Here is a 21,010-nt window from a genome sequence, read left to right as displayed (position 1 = left end):
CTGCACAACACTGGGAGTGCACAAATGCCACTAAATTGTACACTTTAAAATGTCATTTGTTGCTTGTGCTTTTGGATCAGATCTAAGGATCGTCAGAAACTAGGTACCAATGTGTTTTGTTCTAAGAGGTTTATGGTTTTAGTTCTTAGATTTAGGTGGTCGTTCCATTTTTAGTTGATTTTCTTGTGTGATATGGTTAATTCCCTATCTTGTTACTAGAAGCTTAAATGCTTGTAAATGGGGCATAGCTTTTTATTCTGCGATTAGAGATAAAAGGGCTACAAAACAAGTTGCCTTGGAGAAACAGAACTTTAAAACTTACCACAGTGGCATTATTTACTGAAAGCACAGCACTGTTGTGCCACAGTGGAAAAGAAGTTAGAAATAAAGGTTAGAGAGATAGGAGATCTGGAAACATACGATGTTTGGAGCAGGAGGGAGGTGCTGCAGGGAAGCCAAGAGATCTGTTGACCTCAGCCAAGTACTGAAAACTGTGGGGTGATGTGCACATGTATTTTTATTCCACTAATGGCGCATAGGCACTACCTTACAGTGAGGAGATTTGGAAGCTTCTGTTACGTTCATGTGATAGTATTCTGATTTCTGCATGAACCTTTCATGACTTACAGATAGCTAAAAGTTGCAGACAACATTTTTCTGTTGAATATCTTTTTCTTCTTTTTTTACATTACAGGTGAGTTTACACCTGAGATGCAGGTGAGAATTCGACAAGAGATTGAAAAGGAGAAAAAAGTGGAGCTATGGAAAGAACAATTCTTTGAAAGCTACTATGGTCAGAGGTAATACCAAGACAAGTTGTGTAAATGAGATGTTAATTCCTACATAGTTGTCATGTCGTACTTCATCTCATTACCTTGCCAGAAAATCTAGTCCCCATTTTTTTTTTTTTGCCTTCTATTTTTTATTTCACCTTTTCTTTTTTACTGTGGTTTTTTTTGTTTTTTGTTTCTGAATCTCAGGTGCCCAGAATTGTATTGCTCATAATTCTTGACCCTTAACACACCATCATCATGAGCAGGATGGTTTCATTAAAAAGAAAAAAAGATTTTATTATCTTGAATTAATAAGCATCTCTTTCTTTGAAAGGGCTGCCCCCCCCCCCAGTAACTTTATAAGATATAAGAATGCTAAGATTCTGTACATTTTTATAATGTTTAAGAATACCAAAATATGACAGCTTATTCAGAATCACTAAGGGATCTTTGAAATTCTGTAATATGGACCCATTAGACCCAAAGTGTAATTAAACAGGCTCATCTCTGCGAAAGGTACTCTGGAAGATAATCTGGGAGATACACATAGCTGAGTCAAAATACAAACCCTGTCCTCAAGGAGCTATAGTCTAAATCTTTTTTTCCTAACAAAAAATGCAAATGAAATAGTAATGAGAACACATAAACAGCCTGTTTTATTTGAAATCAGATCAAATACCCAAAGTCCTATTTGTTTGTTAAGTCTCCCTCCCTGCCTTTTGCATACTGCCTGGTTTTATCCTTAGCCATTCCATCTCAGAGATGCAGACCTAATAATTTGAAGTCACCTAAGAAGGCTTTTTTTTTTTTAAGAAGGCTATACTGTTTTTTTTTTTTTTTTACGTATTGTACAATATCCTAAAGCATTAGGAGAACATTAGGAGGAGCATCTAGTGACCCTTAAGAAGTAGTCAAGCTCTTTGTCAGGACATATCCTGGAAATCCCAATTGGCCTATAGACCCAGGATAGTTCACAATTGCTGGAACTCAGAATTTTAAAACTATACCAAGTGGGGTTTAAACAGATTTTCTAAAAACTTTTAGAGTTGTAATTCTCAACCCCTGGAAAACATTAACAACCAACTCTCCTACTATCCCTTTGGATTTCCTGGGCCAGCCTTCCTGTAGGTACCATAGAGCATCATATTGGTTGTAATTCAAACCCAGAACCCCAGGGTGAATGGATCTTCTTTCAGTTCCCTTGTGAATAATCTATGATGCATGCATGTAGACCATGTGGCCCCTTTATAAGCACACGTAGTAGTAACTATTATTGAGATTTTATTATGTGGCTCGGTACTGTTCTAAGTGCTTTTCATCATAACACTATGAATTAATCTTTACAATTAGTCTGTACCTCAGTTTAAAATTAAGGAAACTGAGGTACAGAAGGCTAGTAACTTAAGAGCACATGGACAGTTTGTATCAGAGCCAGGATTCAAATCCAGGTACTCTGGCTCCAGAACTTGTACCGATAAAAATATTACTCAATCTGAAGATAATGACACGAAGAACACCTATTATGTGTCGGGGATTCTTGTAGGTATTATCGTATTCCATTATTTCATAATGCCTTCAGTAACATGGACTATTTCTCAATTAGAATATTTCTTTCTTCCACTTTTTAGTTCTGGTCTGAGCCTTGAGGATTCAAAGAAATTGATAGCTTCAACCAGTGATCCCAAAGTAAAGAAAATCCCAGCTGAGCAACCAAAATCCATGCTTCCTTCAGAGGCCTCTCCTCTCAGAATAGCCCCAGTAGTTCCCCAGTCAGAGTCTAAAGAAGAAGCAGTACAAATGCCATCACCAGTGACAAAAGAAGAGCGTGGGAGCCAAGATAAGGTGCAGCCAAGCTTCTCCAAATCCGCAGAGCCCCTACTTTCCTCAGCTACCAATACAAATGAACTTAGCAGCATTCTTCCCATCAAATGCCGAAAGGATGAGGATATCATGGAACAGAAGCCAGTTGCCTCTGCTGAATCTGAGAGAGAGAATCATCTCAACACAACTTCTAATTGTAACAAAAGTGAAAGCCAAGATGCTTTAGTTACATCCCTAAGCAAAACCAATAGTCCTGGGGTGGAAAAACCAATAATGAAGCCCATAGTAGAAGCAGGTCCACAGGAGACCACTATGAAAGAGCCTCTGTCAACTCTTGTTGATCAGAGCCCAGAAGGCCTCAAGAGGAAATCTTCTCTCACCCAAGAGGAGCCCCCTGTGAGCTGGGAGAAGAGGCCACGTGTTGCTGACAGTCGCCAGCACCAGCAGCCATTTCAAGGCTCGCCACAGCCCTTTCTCAGCAGAGGGGACAGGGTCCAGGTGCGAAGAGTACCACCCCTCAAGGTAAGAGTAGAGAGGATTGAAAAGGAGAGATGGACTGAACTCTTAAGTTTTTGGTCATACCTACTAAATTTCAGAAAATCTGTAGTATCTCTTAATATAGAAGCAGTTGTATACACTGCATATGCACGTAGCTGTGATCTTATAAGGAAAAAAATATTGGTTTTTAAGAGATAGATAGTTAGAACTGCATTCCTACAGATCATTACCGATATTTAAATAAGGAAGGAAACTGGGTGTCTATTGCCTCTCCTACTCCCCATGCTGGCTATCTTAAGACAATTGTGGACATTATTCCATCTTATAAAATAAGTATGAGAACAAGGATGAGGAGGCCATTGGTTTGATTAAAAAATAAGATATTTGTTCCAAGAGCCGTGATGTTTAAGTGCACCTTGGCCTTTACTTACTGCCATAAATGATTTCATGTTCTGTGGTTTATAACACTCTTGGCTCCTTTGTATCAAAGGACTCACCACTGGCTACTTGAAGGATATTAGTAAGATGGAATAGCCTTGCTAAGCTCCGCTGTATAGCATATGTCATTAACTTCTGTCTATACCTATATTGTTGCATATCAGATCTTTCTAATTCCTATAGGCAATGTCTCTGACTGTCTTGGTATATAAAGTCTGTATCTAACAGGGTTAAGCCCTTGAAAACCCAAATACGTTTTTTACCCCTGACCTGAAAGTTTTATTAATACTTTAGCTTCTGTTTAATATCGGTTCGTAGTTGCATTCATGTAATGTATAGTATTGTGTGTCTACTGTGTATAATGTGTCTACTCACATTAGAATAAAAATAGAAAAATAAACCAAATAAAAATACCTTTTTCCCCTTTTCATTTAACTTGGATGAACCAAAGTTAGGTATATCAGGAAATATCCCTTGGAAACATTTTATTGCTGTTACTTCATCCATTTCATATACTATGTGACTCCTCTCTCTCATCGTACTTACTACTGATGGTATGACATTCTTCATTACTCAGTGTTAAGATTTATGGCTTCAGCTTTTAGGAATCTATCTTTTTTTCTTACTCTTTAAATACTTTCTACCATTAATAAACACTGCCTTGCTTTGCCAAAGATTCTGGTTTTTATGATAATCAATTTTACTATTCTTCTTATTAAAATATTAGAAAGCTTTCCTTAATGAATGCCAATCAGTTCTTATCTCCAGATGCTAGAGCTGAGTTGTAGTTTAGGTTTTACTATAAATGAATGGCACTGGGTAGAACACGTAAATCTGTTTCCTTATCTGTAAAGAGATGGATAACATCATGTTCTGTATACTTTTTGCTAATCCCAAGAGACTCAACACTGACAATGTAAATCTACTATGACTAAGTATAATTTTACTTTTTTCCTCTGTTCTCCTCGTTCCCTGCTAAAGGACTTTTCACCAGAAGTTGTATTAGTAACTCTTTAGCTTAAACCCCTATCTCAAATCTCACTTCCTTAGGCAAAGCTTGATGTAATTTATAACAATATAACTTTTTAAACAAAATTTAAATACAAAACAAAAATGGAATTTTTATTACAAATGCCCTAACTTAGCTATGTGTATATGTATACAAAAATGAAGCATACACACACACACACGAATATATTTTGTTTGTTTGTTTTTACCATTCTGTATATAGTTAAAAAGAACAGGATCTAATCTATTTGCCATACCATGGTTGGTTTTCTCAGTAAGGTAAATCGTTATCAATACCTAGAAAACGTTTAGTGGTTTCGTGCTTAAAAAGATATAAAATCTCATTTATTGTGCATTCTTAGATAATAGGGTTATTTACAAAAATAACTAAAGGTTACTAAGTAATAAAATTTTATTTTAGCCACTTTTCCTGATCGCCATTATTTAATTTCAACATGTCATTACGATATCACTTTTTGTGATAGGTAAAGTGTTACTCTCAAGATTATTCTTATGTAAGGTTGTTTGTCCCTGTATAAAATTCTCATAAACAATGGTGCTTTTCTTACATTTAACTTGTCTAGATTTGTCTGTTTTTCCCTTATCAGTGGTCTCTTCTAGATGATGTCACCAAGGAGCAACAATTTTTTCTTTCTTACTGTGAGCAGCTTCTAAATATGCTACCTAGGCTCGTAGAATTGGAGGTAAAATAGATTCAACTCTAAAAGAGGAATTAATTACGTCTCATGTTGTAAAATACATGGACTTAGTGATAACCGTTACACAACCAGAGAGTCCTAACTTCTGAATTACAGAGAATCAATTTTTCAAGACTGATGACCTTTTGATAAACGGGTGTTGCGGAAATAATGACAAATTGTTATTTTATGATTCTTAATTTAAGGATTTCCAGAAAGATGGACTGTATTTTCTTATTTAGAGTTCCATTGCTTAATTTTTTTAAATCAAATTTTCTAGATTGTCAGTAACAGCTGTATGTTGTTGCTGTTAGGTACCTATCTAACTGAGGGTCATCCTGTCTTTTGCTGACCCTCTACTTTACCAAGCGTGATTTCCTTCTCTAGGGACTGGTCCCTCCTGATAACATGTCAAAGTACATAAGACAAAGTCTTGCCATCCTCACTTCGCAGGAGCATTCTGGCTGTACTTCTCCCAAGACAGATTTGTTTGCTCCTCTGGCAGCCCATGTATTCAGTATTCTTTGCTGACACCATAATTCAAAGGCATCAGTCAGTCCTTCTTCGATCTTCCTTATTCATTGTCCAGCTTTTGCATGCATATGAGGCGATTGAAAATATCATGGCTTGCATCAGCCACACCTTAGTCTTCAGGTGACATCATTGCTTTTCAACACTTTAAAAAGATCTCTTGCAGCAGATTTTGCACAATGCAATAATACATCATTTGATTTCTTGACTGCTGCTTCCATGGATGTTGATTGTGAATCCAAATAAAGTGAAATCCTTGACAACTTCCATCTTTTCTCCATTTATCATGATGTTCCTTATTGGTCCAGTTGTGAGGATTTTTGCTTTCTTGATGTTGAGGTGTAATCTGTACTGAAGGCTGTAGTCTTTGATCTTTACTTATATGTGATATTAAAGATATTGTTTGATAATTTCCGCGTTCTCTTAGATCACCTTTATTTGGAAAGGGCAAAAACATGGATCTCTTACAGTGGGTTTGCCAGGTAGCTGTCTTCCAAGTTTCTTGGCATAGATGAGTGAGTGCTTCCAGCGTTGCATCCAACAGCTATCTACTCCTTTCAATTCAGCCAGCTGCTAGAAGTGTGCAGATCCTGATCCTAGTTAACTCCAGTAATTTTCAAAGTATTGTTTAGAGCAAGAGTCACATTCCTTTCCGATAGGATATGATATGACATGAAAATCAGTGGTTTCAAACCTGATGGTGCATCAGAACTTCATGAGAAGCTTTTTCTAGGGGTTCTAATATATAAATTTTGAGGTAGGACTCAGGGCATCTGAAAGAAGCTTAAAAAGCTCCACAGGCAAGTGTGATACCAGCCAGGGATGAGAATCACCAGAGGAAATGTTATGTCTACATATCTACACACTCCCTCACGTAGGTGGGCATAGTATGTACACCTTTGGGTCTGCATTCAAGTGCTGTCTAGTTGATATAATTTTAAGTGATCCAGCCTATATGCTTAACAGTGTGTCTGTGTGTAGAACAGGGCACAGCCTTGCTAGTGAAGCAAAGAAGTGAAAACAGTGATGATAGGCTACTCTTCTCCCACTCACGTCACACACACAAACACACATTTGAAAATGCAGATACCATAGAAAGGTTTATATCTTAAATAATTACCAGTTCAGAATAGTGCTGGTATTAGAAGGGAGTTGTGTTTAGGAGAGGAGTGGAAATTTGGAGCAGGAGTGGAAGTTGAGGGGTTCCTGGGGAGGGAGGAAAGTCTTTGGCACCGATAGAGGAGGTACCAAAGTTGAAACAAATTTGTGTTTCTGTCTCCATGGTTTCATCCCAGGCCAGCTATAGACCTCCCTTCTTTGTCACAGGTACTGTAGTCTTCACCCTACTCTAGAAATTTAAGTGTTAATGAAGTTTTGTTATTCTCATAAATGAAAACTAAGCTCTGATCTGTTTTTTTTCCTACTTCTTTCAGATCCCGGTCTCCAGAATCTCCCTCATGCCGTTTCCTACATCGCAGGTCTCTCCCAGGGCTCGTTTTCCAGTCTCCGTCACTAGTCCTAACAGAACAGGAGCCAGAACCCTTGCAGACATCAAAGCAAAAGCCCAACTGGTCAAAGCACAGAGGGCAGCTGCTGCAGCCGCAGCTGCAGCCGCTGCAGCCGCCTCAGTTGGAGGGACCATTCCAGGACCTGGCCCAGGGGGTGGACAAGGACCAGGAGAGGGCGGTGAAAGGAAAACTGCTAGGGGAGGGAGTCCAGGCTCAGACAGAGTCAGTGAAACTAGAAAGGGCCCCACACTGGAACTGGCAGGAACTGGAAGCAGGGGAGGTACGAGAGAGCTTTTACCCTGTGGTCCAGAGACTCAGCCCCAATCTGAGACCAAGAACCCAGGCCAGGCACAGCCTCATAGTGTCTCTGGAGCACAACTACAGCAAACCTCCTCAGTGTCTCCCACATCTGCCGTCAGTGGAGCATGCACAAGTGTCCCGTCACCAGCCCGTATTAACCCACCCCCACCAGCTTTAGAGAAGTTGAATAATGAAAAACTGAACCCCACCAGGACAACACCCACAGTGACCTCCCTCAGCCACCTGCAGGGGTCCACTAATTGCAGGCAGGAGAAAGCACCTTCTACTCCAAAAGGCCCTGCTCTAATCTCAGGTGCCTCACCTGTTCATTTTGCAATTGATGGCACAGTTGAGCCCAAAGCAGGTTCTAGTAAGAATACACCAAACCCTTCAGCCTCAGCAGAGACAAAAGCTAGTGCTCCAGTGGATATGACTCCTCCTTTGCCATCTTTACTGACAGCAGCCACTGTAGAAAAGTTTCCTTTACCCCAGGTCAGTGTAACTATAGCGCCTACTGGATCAGCTCCATCCTTGAGCACTTTGCCAGCAGTTTCTAGCCTTAAAACCCCAGGAACTTCTTCAAATATGAATGGACCCATTTCAAGACCAAGCTCTAGTATCCCTGCTAATAATCCTTTGGTCACCCAGCTGCTCCAGGGCAAAGATGTTCCCATGGAGCAAATCCTTCCTAAACCTTTCACCAAAGTTGAAATGAAAACTGTTCCCCTGAGTCAAGAAGAAAAGGAGATAGGCGCACCCACAGGTACCAACATAACAGAAGGTAGCACAAGAGAAGAAATCAATGAACGGCAGTCCCACCCAGCTATACAGCAGCTGGGTAAAATGTTGCAAAGTAAGCAGCTACCCCAGGTTCCAAGGACCCTTCAGCTCTTTTCAGCTAAGGATCTGAGGGACTCTAGCATTGACACACGCTCATACCAAGAAGGACTGAGTAAGGCTACCCAAGATCAGATCCTTCAGACTCTCATCAAAAGGGTTCAGAGGCAGAATGTTCTCCCAGCCCTGCAGCCCAACCAGTTCAACTTTGCTCACTCAGGTTTCCAATTAGAAGACATCTCCACAAGCCAGAGGTTCATGCTGGGTTTTGCTGGCAGAAGGACATCCAAGCCTGCAATGTCAGGCCACTACTTACTTAACATTTCCACCTATGGCAGGGTTTCTGAGAGCTTTAGGAGGACCCATTCAGTAAACCCTGAAGACCGTTTTTGCCTAAGTAGCCCCAGTGAGGCCTTGAAAATGGGATATGCAGACTGTAAAAAAGCAACAGGAGATAGTAGCAGCGGCAAAGAAGACGATACTGACGAGGAGAGTACTGGTGATGAGCAGGAATCTCTCGCCGTGAAAAAGGAGCCTCAGGCTTCCCAGAGTTCTGACAAGTGTGAAACAAGTTCAGGACTCCACAGTAGGGACGCCCTATCCAGCAGTGACTGCTTAGCTAACAGGAATGTGAAGGCAGAGACAGTAGTGAATGAGCAAACCACTTTAAGCAAGGAGAATTACCTATTCACTAGAGGCCAGACATTCGATGAAAAGATCCTAGCCAGAGATTTTATTCAGGCAGCACAGAAGCAAATGGCTCATGCAGTGAGAGGTAAGATGATGTGTAGCAGCCCTGAGCTTTTCAGTTCTGCTGCTCTTCCTGTACCTGCAGACAGCCCCACCCGAAAGCCTCTACTCCTTCCACCACTGCAAACCCCAAAGCTGTACGGAAGCCCCACACAGATAGGGCCAAGCTACAGAGGCATGATCAACGTCTCCACCTCATCTGACATGGACCATAGCTCTGCTGTGCCGGGTATGCCTGACTGTAGCCAGGTATCTAGCAACGTAGGTGATGTCATGTCCTTTTCAGTGACCGTCACTACCATCCCTGCTAGCCAAGCTATGAATCCCAGCAGCCATGGCCAAACCATTCCTGTTCAGGCCTTTCCCGAAGAGAACAGCATAGAGGACACGCCTTCGAAATGTTACTGCCGATTGAAAGCCATGATCATGTGCAAAGGGTGTGGCGCTTTTTGCCATGATGATTGCATTGGCCCCTCTAAACTGTGTGTCTCCTGCCTTGTCGTTCGGTAATGACACTAGAAAGAACACGCTGTAAAGGAGGGGGAAGGGAAGAGTTGATGAAATGTGTTTTTTGCATCCTTTTGGAATCACAGAAATAAATAGGTTTCAGTTGTCTTCAGAGACAAATGTTGCTGAATCAGGAATACAGAGTACAGATCTTTCACATTTTAGAGGAAGAGCACCTTGTCTAGTAAGTCTAAGTCAAGCAAGACTTTGTGAAATTTGTGACAAGTTTGCACTTACAAAATCATGTAAATATGTCACATTTTGTTTTAACATTGTTTTTCCAAGTGTTTAGGTAATAATGTGTTACTTTGAATTCAGATTTATGTTCTGCTTGATGCGACTCTCAGAAAGGTTTCATGCAATATATGGTGACGGAGAGCCGTCTCCCTTCTGACCTTTTCTAAGAGGCTAGGAAAAGGAAGGAGTGAAGGAATGGTCTAAGGAAATGAGCATCCACGCTGATTAGGTATGTCTTGACAGTCTGGCTGCAGGTTATAAATAGATGATTCAGACTTGGCAAGGTGTGGATTCAGGGTTTACTCAGTCCCTTTACTTTAGGTGGAACCTCCTTAAGTTCAAATTATATAAGGCATCGGTTTCACAGGTAGTGTTTCAGACTTTGAAAGCTCTGACCTGGTTCTTGGTTTCCATAAACCAGTGCTATCGCCAAGCACTCCGCTTGCAATCTGTGAATCCCTGCTGTTTCCTAATCCCGCTCCCACACCCTGAGACAGCAAGTGTGGTCTTTGCAGGCTGTGCCTCTCTGGCCCGTTGTGCTTCTGTAGCCTGTGCAGGACAACACTTCAGCAGTACTGCCCAAGCACTTAGTCATTCATAAATCCTAGTCTGAAGCTTACGGAAAAGTGTTAGCGATGGCATGATTTGAGCTGTGGGCTTTTTTGGGCAAAGGGAGTGAAGGTGCAGAGACTGTTAAGGTGAACGTAAAGAACTTTGGAAGCAATTTTAACACTAGAAGCAAGGTAGCCCGTCTGTCTTCTTCTCTCCCAACCAGTTACCTAATGTTCTATAGTCACTGCTGTTGCAGATAGAAAATCTCGCTAATGCCACATTTGCCCGTTCTGTTAAACCTGTTTTGACCTCCCAGGCACCCGTGGAGGACAGAGTAATCTTATTAGATATTGCTTTAAAACACACACACGGTGAAAGTCAGGAATTTTTCCTGTTTTAGAAAACGTGTCCCTTGTTTTAGATTTCTGCTGTCTGCACTGGAAATTTTTAATCTAAAGGGGCTTCAGTGAATGGCTAAGGACATATCTAGAGAAGAAGAAGAAATTAGGCCCAAAGTTTCATTGTTTGTTTTTTCATCTTTTGCTTCCGTTTTTGTTGTTGTGCTTTTTGTTTTTTTTAATCTTGTTTCTAGTGATGGAAAATTTTTTGAGTACATAATATTTAGGTCACAGTTAAAGAACATTAAAATAATAAATCTGCAGTTACCAGAATTCGATTTTAAATGGGGATCGGCAGTTTGCATCATTTGCGTATTGATTTCAAGTCTCCTAATTTCAAGCGTATAAAGTAAAATTATTAGTGCAACCTAGTACAGTTGCATTTGTACTTAATATCCAAGATGTGATATTTATAAAATACAGACCAGTTTAAACTTGTAAATTAAGTCACATTCCCGATAGGAGAGAGTAGGCAGTAATTCTTGTTTTGCTCCCCTTTTGGAGCCTGCAATGGGCCTGGAGCTTTCTGCCACCACCACTGCCCGCTTTGCACACTCTTAATGCTTTCCCACAGCCCCTGCTCGAAACCTCATAAGAAACTCTACTTTTCATTTTTCTTTTCTGGCATTTTTTTTTTTTTAATGACTCAAGGCAAATATAGGATTAATATCTGTGTTCCAGTTTCAGCCAAGATAATACGATGCCTTTCCATCTTTTGCTTTTCTTCAGCACTCACATAGCTAAAGAGATATGAAGGCTGCAATGATCCAGGGATAAAGGAGTAAGTTCTTGAGCCAAGAACCATTAGGAAACAAACACCATGGCTCTGCTGCCAAACTTTGAGTGCACTGGATAGTCCAAGGGGAGTTTAAAAAGACCTTTTGATGGGTGAAACTCCTCCCCATGGCCGGCCTCTTCACTTATCACTTCAGTGGCAGGGCTGAGGGCTGGTGTGCACGTGGAGGTGGTTGAGTGTTTCAGAACTAAGCCCAAGCTAAATAGCAAATTACCAATTTGGATTGATGAAAGTGACCTTTCTGCTTTGCTCCTTTCCTGTCATAGAAAGGCTTTCTTCCATGGCTCCCTTAATCTGAGGATGGACAGATTGTAGCTAGGAAAGGAGAAAAGGTGTCAGGGATTTCTGAGACCATTTGAAGAGCAAACCATATTGTGCCTCTTCGTCTTGACCCAGGCTAACATAGATAGGTCCTAAGTGTTAGTATTCACCAGATTCTCTTTGTAAATAATACTCAGCTAATAAAATATTTTCATCTAGGAACACCCCCGAGACAGAAATTTCCATAGGTACACTGCCTCAGTCTTAACCAAATGAGAGAACAGTTCGATTCCCATAGATTGTTGTAAATTGGATTACAGTGGTTTCAAGTAGAAAGTCACTCATGAGTTAAACAGAAAAATCGTAGTCTGGCCCTTTTGAAAAATGAAGTAGGAACAAAAAAATCTTTAAGTAACTTATTAGAGTATGGTACTCTAATACCTTTAAAGCAGTGTTTATCTTAGGTTTTCAGAGTTCAATCTGAAATGTTTTATAGTAAGTGCTAAGCTTATTCTTACGGTATTGAGTTAAGTTGCACTACTTCAGTGACCAGTCGGGCAGTGTGCCTGATGCAGACGCCTCCAGCGTACCCTTCTCTAGCCTTCAGAGACCCTCCATTGCAGGTCACCTGGGGGAGATAGCATTAACAATATATCATCTCAGTCTTATTTAGCAATGGTCTAAGTTGTCTAGTAGAGAAGGCTCCCTGAATCTTAACGCATTTTTGATTAATTAAAATTCTCCATCCTATTTAATGAGAAAATAAAGCCAAATAAACAGATAACCAGGAGCTGTTAGCCCTACTTGTATTGCTTAACTCTTTTACTCAAATTACTGAAGCTGTCTGTGGCATCCATGTGACATTTTTTAAGTATAAGAGCTGGCCAACAGGAAATTTATCTTGAGGGGTGGTGGGAAGCATAGTTACATGGGCTGGGCTGGCACACAGAGATAGATTTCTAAGACTTAAACATCAGATTTGAATAAATAGCCAAAGGAAGACCCCATTGCCTTCCAGGTGAAGGTGTAAATTCATACATACTAGTCACCTGACAGTAACCATCTCAGTTGCTTTTTATTGCCTTTTCCATCTCAGAGACCCTTAAAGAACTCTTTGGTGAAATTATTTGTTATAATGAAGAGGGTCTTCTCTCATTATTACAGCGGTATTTATTGCTAGTACCCACCGTCAGTGAGTAGTGCCAGGGTTGTTTTCTCTGTGACCTAGAGGTTTCATGTTGCAGCAAGGAGGGAAGAGTCTCCCCACTGTGTAACCACAAAGTACTAAGGAAAACACTTGGTCCGAGGGTAGTTTTCAGCTCAACATATAGAATAGTCCAAAGAGACTTTGGGAAACATGATGGTAGGCAGGGGCCTTTCCTACCATGTTTCAGTACCTATATGCCTGTTGATAGAGAACAATAGGTAAGATATTTCCTAAAGTTGAAGTAATAGCTTCAGAGATTCTTGGTTATTTTATTTTTTTTAATGCTTTACATTTGATACAACTATTAAAGATCAATTTTAAAAATAGCTTTCCAGTAATATATTTTGAGTAATATATATTTTAATATCTATGTAAAAAGTGACAGTGGAAGACTCTGAATTTCTCTTATATGGTATGTTAACTGTAGAACCTCACTGTTAAGGCACAAATTCTTTCCAAGGAGGTTACTCTAAAGTCACTCAGATTATTTCCGGAAAATGCAATAAGAGGGATAGTTTTGGGGTTTATTTTTTATTTTAAAGGAAATTGACGTGTTTACCACAAGCTATTTTTTTCCCTTCTGGCTACAAGGTTTGTACAGACTGGTTTGGTAAATGCTAAGCTTTTGTGTCTTTTGCCTTTTAAAAGGAATTGTTAACATTGGAATTGAGGGTATGTACAGAGAAGTTGGTGTCAACACCATTTAAAAAGTCATATTTTTTCACAAATAATATAGAAAAAATCATTTTACATAAGAATTTTAAGTATTTGCAATAAATATATGTATATAGATTGTATGTATTCATATATTCTTATTTTTCATTTTATTATTAAGTAAAAGATAATTAAAAGTGACAATAAAAACCTTGGAGTTTTTGGTGACTTTTGAGATCTAACATATATCTGAGAGTGGTATGGGTAAGGGCCCTCAGTTGTTGCCTTATACTACTTTCAGAAGGTTACCGCAGATTGTATGGGGGGAAAAAAGTAAAATGAGGCATTTGGTGATAAACAAATCAAGGTAGTGTATTTCTTTCAGAGCCCTAGTAAAAATATTAAGTCTCTTAGTCTGTTTGTCTCCTTGTTTCATCTATTCTGTCTCTTAACTGCTTAATCCTTGGGTTCCTGGAAAAGTGAAAAAACCAGGTGCAGCCTCTTTTTTAATGTGGCTATTTTTTTTTATTGTTTGCTTCCAAAACAAAGAATGGTAAGGAAGTATCGGGTGGGGGGGAATAGGTTTTCCTTTCTCCACAGTGGTCAGTAATTCATCAGCAAACATTCACTGCCACCACCTTCCAAGCCCCTAGGAGTGTGTAAAGAAATAACCACAGAGAATATTAGAAGACTTTTTTCTGTTGCCAATGCTTCTCTGAGAAGTGGTATTATGGCCAGTTTCCTCTTCTTTCTGACTGATCTGGAGAGGTAAAAGAGCCGGGAAAACCATGTACAAGTAACATCTGTGGCTTGCTTAAATTCTCTTTCAGCATTACACTTAAATTTTGAACTTCCTAGTGTCATTTATAAAAATGGCAGCTGAGTCAAATGTTAGGAAGGGACAGTAGTCTCAGTCCATACCTAGAGATAACCTGGAATCCAGCTGTCCAAGAGAACTCATTTTGTGGTTGTAAACACTTGATTTTGGAGTATGATTGAGGGAGAAGAGATGATACCTAGATAGTCTTCGGAAATTAAAGCATATAACCCATTCTTTAAAAATAAATAATGTATAGATTTATTCATGACCTGAAAGAAAAGCTGAGAAGGTCAGATTCTCAGGAATGTATCCGAGTGACCCATGAAACTGAGTTTGTATTGTAGTTTCCTAGTTCTCCCCATAATTGTTCAGCTGTAGTTATTTTTACTGATAAAAATAACATTTTGGAAATTAATAAGGACTCATTGTATGCTTTTTTTTTTTTTTTTTAACAAACTTACTGCTTTTCAAAAAGTGAAACTTCAGATATCAGGGTTGCCCAGAGACACTGAAGATTGTTTAGCCATCCAAGAGAATAACACTCTTTCTCATCTGAGGATATACTATTTGTAAAGGAATTAAGTCTCAGGGAACATCTGCATCCTCAATTTAGGAATAAAGGAGAAATATTTAAATGTGTGAGAGCCAATTCACAATACCCATTTACAAAGATTAAGAACCCCCATCTCTAGAACATATTTAAGTGGGCCTGCTACCTCACAGGAAGTATAATTCATATTCAGGTAATGACATGGAAGCCTAGAGATATAGTTGGTCTACAGTTGAGTTACAGTGATAGAACACAGGACTTGGTCCCCCAACTTCCCTTTATTTCCATCACAGGGTCTCAGAAATCTGTGTTCATTGCTCTTGGTACTACTTGACCACAACTGATCTTCAGAAAACACGTTTAGCATAATGTTTCTGGCTCTTTTTAGATACAAATCATGTTACTGATTCAGATAGTTACTGAGCACCAACTGTGTGCTAAGCACTACGCTGAAGTGCTGGGTATATATGAATAAGCAAAACAGTCAAACTTAAAAGATCTTCGTTAGGTAGTATCCATACAGCAGGTGTCTAGTTCAGGGCTCAAGGAGTAATGTAGAATGCTACATACCTCCCAGGGCATGTTGAAAGTTATTAATATAAATGAGTTATTACAGATAAAGAAATAGAAATATTTGAAGTACTGGGTGAAACACTAGCAAAACGTGAAGTCAGCGAAGAAGGCTTTGCCTCCAGATGAAACAACAGGCAATATGAAGGTGACTAACCATGAGTAGCCATGTTAATAAAATGTACCTGTTCTGAGAATTGTAGAGCGTTGTAGAGTTGTAGAGAGCTGTAGAGTTAACAGGAAACCCTGGTGGCGTAGTGGTTAGCTGCTACAGCTGCTAACCAAAGGGTCGGCAGTTAGAATCCACCAGGTGCTCCTTGGAAACTCTATAGGGCAGTTCTACTCTATCCTATAGGGTCGCTGTGAGTCGGAATCCACTCAACAGCACTGGGTTTGGTTTTTTGGTTTTTTTTTAGAATTAATAGAAATTTCAAGAAATCTTCTGAGTGACATGTAAACTGAAGAGAGAGAATCTGGCTAAAAGCAAATCCCTTTTGGTTAATTCAGGTCAGTGTGCCTGAATTAACACGAGATGCTTAATCTCATGTTCGGCTAACCCGGGCACTCGGCTGCTAACTGAAAGGTTGGCAGTTTGAACCCATCCAGTGGATCTACAGGAGAAAGACCTGATGATCTGCTCCTGTAAAGATCACAGTCTAGAAAACCCCGTGGGGCAATTCTGCTCCGTCACATGGGGCCGCTATGAGTGGAAATCAACTCTACAGCACCCAACAACAGCTTTTTTGTCACAGTTAAAAGACTGGTGAGAAGGAATGTGTTCGTTCATTTCAAATTATTAAAGAGATGTGTCCCTGTTTTTTTTTCTCCACAATAGTTACTTTAGTGTTCTTTTGTATTCCAGCATTATGGAATTGGTCGCTTTTCTCTCTAAATCATAGAATTTGAATTAAAAGGGCTTCAGCAGGTCCCTACCCTTTTTCATTTTAGTGGCCAAAATCCTAATTCTTGCTTTAAGGACTGTAATAGAAAGGCTTTAAAAGGATGAATCATTGTGTTTTGTTGGTGCTTATTCTTGAGTTTTCCTTACCACTTGTCTTTAACCTGCATTATTGGATTCGCAATTCAATTCTGTATGCCAAAATATCAATATTCACCTTTCAGTCAAAGATGTATTAGGTATTCCACTGTAATATAGTCTCAACTCTGTCCAGGAACAAGGAGGATGGGTGATTTTATATTTTCTTAATACTTGGTGACCTTAAACATATGATTGAGTCTCTTTCAAAGAGACTACTATATAGACTGAGGAATACTTCCGTACCTCCGTGTAGCTTTCAGCCTTAACCTAAAAAAAAGGAACCCTTGAAGGTACAGGAAGAGAATCCCTTGAAGGACAAATGGAACCTGGGAGAGAGCCAGAGATGATCAGTTGTGGAGATAGGCTGTCGTTAGATAATGGGTTCTCCTGAAGAACAACTTCAAAGTTGGTTTTGTTCATTTTTTGACGCTAAAAGGAAAAAAAAGTATATCTTGATTTTCATCTAAACTATAAAATGTAGAGGATGTCTGGGAGGAAAGAAGATAAATGGAAGATTTGTGGATTTAAAATAGATTTAAGTAAATTTTGAGTTTAGATAGTATATTCTTTTTTCAGAATATTTTTTTAAACACTTTGGGTTCGCATACCAAGATAATGCTAAAATGCTATTAGTGGAACGTGGGATATGATTTGAGACATTTTGTGGGCAAATAAGCGGTTTTCTATTAAAGCATCTAGTGGCAGCTTTGCAGCTGCCCAGGATTTAGGGTTGTGTACCCTGCATCTAGGATCCCTGGTGGTGCAGTGGTTGGGAGCTATGGCTGCTAACCAAAAGGTCAGCAGTTCTAATCCACCAGCCACTCCTTGGGAACCCTATGGGGCAGTTCTATTCTGTCCTATAGGGCCGCCGTGAGTTGGAATCGACTCGACAGCAATAGGTTTGGTTTTTTGGGTTTTATCTTGCGTCTGTGCAATGAAATGGAACTTGGCTCCATAAACACTGTATTAAGCCAACATGAGTCAACACTTAATTTTTCCTAGGTTTAATCAGGGACCCTCTTTTTAAGTACTTAAGATTCAGATTAGCCTATCTAATAACCAGTAAAATAAGATAGCAACTTATTAAATATTATCAAAATGTCTGAAAATATTTTAGAACTGCTTTACAGCCTATTTTCCTCTTGAAATTGTAGTACATAAACTTTTACATATCTTGAATCCTTTAAAAAAGCAGAGTTTAATGTTTTCAACTACCCAGTGCTTGTAAATGATGAAGTTGGACTTTGACCCTTAGTCTGCAATTCTTTTCATTTAAGTCTTCAGGCAAGAGCCGCTACTTCAGTATGACCACAGCTGAACATATATATGTAATCATTTTGCACAAGCTTTAAACACACTGTTCCAGAGTCTCAGATTTGGTTCCTTTTTATTAGATAAAGAGATAAATTCTGTACTGGGAAGGACCTGACAATTGGGTCTCTGATTAAGGTACTGATTGAAGAGCAGATTTGTCTTTCAAGGATCAAAAAATGTCTAGAATTCATGAAAGATCTAGAATATATGACAAATGAAACCTTCGGAACAAAAAATAGTTAGCCATAAGTGCTTTGACCTGTTTTTTAAAAACCCCTCTTAATTCTGTGACTCTGCATCGCACCTTAAGACTTCCACCAGCACCAGGAGAAATCAGAATGGAGAAATGACCACGTGTTGGTCTGGCTTACTTTAAAATCTTTGTGCACGTGGGCCTTAGCACTTTGAAAGATAAGACTCTGCCTTTTAGCTCCTTCTCACTATCCTCTGTTCTCACTTTTAGACTGTCCCTTTTATTGTTCTTGTAAAACTACCTTCTTCAGAATTGAATGTATAATAATGTTTCTGCACATGGATAAACTGTATTTTATCTTAATGACACACTTTATGTTGAATAAAGGCATACAGTTTTACTCTAGCGACTGTGCCTTTTCTTTTCCAGTGAAACCAAACACCATACTGGATGACTTATGCCTACTTGTCGCCCCTTCCTTTGTGCTTAGTTGCACAGCTGTGCTTGGACCCTGGTTAAAGTTAGGTACTCCAGAGTGTGTTAATCTTTCCAGACAACACTCAAGGGAGTTTACGAACTCAGCATGAGCCAGAAGGAGGTTGTGTATCAAAAGAAAAAAGGAAACCCCAAGTAGATAGAGAATAGAACTTATGTGCGTTTTCTTCTCTGAGCAACCTGAGAAGATAAAAAGCAAGTTTTTTAAGGAAATAAAAAACCCAGGGTCCACCAGTAGAGTTTAAGAACAACCCTGTAGCTAGAAAAACTAGTAGCGATGTTAGAAGAAACCATGTATCTTTGAAGGAAACAGTTCTGAGACCACTCTGCAATGACTAGGAAAAGTGTCATTGGATCTGAGAAGGGACAGCTGAGAATGGAATCTATTCAGCATCCTAGTACAGCCAGAAACCTGGAATGTAGGATCCGTGCTGAAGATTACCAGGATATTGTAGGAATTGATGGCAACAAAAAGCAAGCACCTTTTAAAAATAAGCGAAAGTATTAACTATCATCAAAGATGAAATGATTCCCTTGAAGAGGAGAGATTCCATAAGGTGAGTTCTTGTAGTGGGCATCTTTGCTGATCAGAGAGGTAAAAAGATACCTTGTTTTTCTTGCATTTAAGAAATAGAGAAGTTGAACATTTTTCTATATTAACTATTTGGTTTTTTTTTTTAATTACCTGGTCAGGACTTTGCCCATTTTTCTATTGGAGTATATGTCATATATATTTTCCCTAGTTTGTCAGGTACCCAATTCTTGTTTGTTTTGCTATTCAGAAACTTAGTTTTTCTGTAGCTCATCATTTTTATTTAAGATTTTTATTTTCATGATATATTTAAAAAGCCCTTTAGCCACACACTGATTATAAAAAACATTTAAACCCTGTTTTTGGTTGGTTGGTTTTGTTTTTCCAGTTCAATGGCTTAATTTTTGTATCTAATTCTTTTATAAAACTTGAAAATTTTTCTGGGTGTGTAACGAATGAGATAAAGATCCACCTCATTTTTTTCCCCAACTAGTTAGCCACCTAATGAGACTTCCTACTTGCTGCCAAAAATGTCACCATCTACCATATAATGGAAATCCTGGTGGCATAGCGGTTAAGTGCTATGCCTGCTAACCAAAAGGTCAGCAGTTCAAATCCATCAGGCGCTCCTTGGAAACTCTGTGGGGCAGTTCTACTCTGTCCTATAGGGTCATTATGAGTCGGAATCAACTCGACGGCAATGGGGTAACATGTAATAGAAGTTTAACTTCCAGTAGTCATGGATTAAGAGTTGTTAGTTGCCAAGTGCTTCTTTACATCCTGGAGGGAAAGACCAGCTACAAAACAACCTGTTGTTGGTAATTGCCATCAGGTTGGCTCTGACTCATGGTGACCTTATGTATAATGGAACAAAACATCCAGTCTTGCACCCTCTTCACGATCGTCGGTATGTTTGAATCCATTGTTGCAGCTACTGGGTCAATCCATCTCATTGGGTGTTTCCCCTGACCCTCTACTAAACATGATGCCCTTTTCAAGCACTCAGTCTTTCCTAATGATGTATCCAAAGTAAGCAAACCAAAGTCTTTGCCATCCTCACTTCTAAAGAGCTCTCTAAGACTGATTTGTTCATTCTTCTGGCAGTCCGTGGTACAGTCAATATTCTTCACCAGCACCACACTTTGTATGCATCAATTCCTCTGTCTTCCTTGTTCACAGTCCAGCTTTCACATGCATTTGAGGTGACTGAAAAGACCATGGCTTGGTCAAAAAAAAAAAAATTCAGGTGCACCCTAATCATCAAAGTGACACTTCTGCTTTTTTAAATTTTAGGTCTTTTGCAACAGACTTGCCTAATATGTCATTTGATTTCTTGACTGCTACTTCAGTGGACAATTGATTGTTGATCCAAGTAGGGTGAAATCGTTAACAACTTCTGTTTCTTCATTTATCATGTTTTTTATCAGTCCAGTTGTGAGAATTTTCATTCGCAGGTGTAATCCGTACTGAAGGCTGTAGTCTTTGACCTTCATGAGTAAGTGCTTCAAGTCATCTTCATTTTTGGCAAGTAAGATTATGTCATCAGCATAGTGCAGATTAATGAGTCTTTCTGCAATCCTGATGCCATGTTCTTTATATATAGTCCAGCTTCTTGGATTATTTGTTCAGCAAATATTGAATAAGTAAGGCAAAAAGATACAAGCCTGCCCCACGCTTTTGTGTGGTGATTGAGAGTAGGTACTGACAAAAAGGAACTAATATT

At 39.3% G+C, this 21,010-nt stretch overlaps 1 protein-coding gene across 3 annotated transcripts in view; it reads left to right on the top strand.

The window, feature by feature from the left end:
* Nucleotides 1-15,039, top strand: part of ASXL2 (ASXL transcriptional regulator 2) — a 190,324-nt gene extending 175,285 nt beyond the window's left edge. For all 3 annotated transcript variants that reach the window (XM_064295135.1, XM_010591973.3, XM_064295136.1), the window contains exons 10-12: nucleotides 695-800; nucleotides 2,402-3,116; nucleotides 7,201-15,039. In XM_064295135.1, the coding sequence (XP_064151205.1) occupies nucleotides 695-800; nucleotides 2,402-3,116; nucleotides 7,201-9,672 (3,293 nt within the window). In that variant the 3' untranslated portion in view covers nucleotides 9,673-15,039. The remainder of the gene's footprint in view (nucleotides 1-694; nucleotides 801-2,401; nucleotides 3,117-7,200) is intronic.
* The last annotated feature ends 5,971 nt before the right edge of the window (nucleotides 15,040-21,010 follow it).

This window comes from Loxodonta africana, chromosome 12, assembly GCF_030014295.1.
Source record: "Loxodonta africana isolate mLoxAfr1 chromosome 12, mLoxAfr1.hap2, whole genome shotgun sequence".
NCBI classification, from domain to species: Eukaryota; Metazoa; Chordata; class Mammalia; order Proboscidea; family Elephantidae; genus Loxodonta; species Loxodonta africana.
Note: the sequence above shows the minus strand (reverse complement) of the source record. Positions and strands in the feature narration are given on the sequence as shown.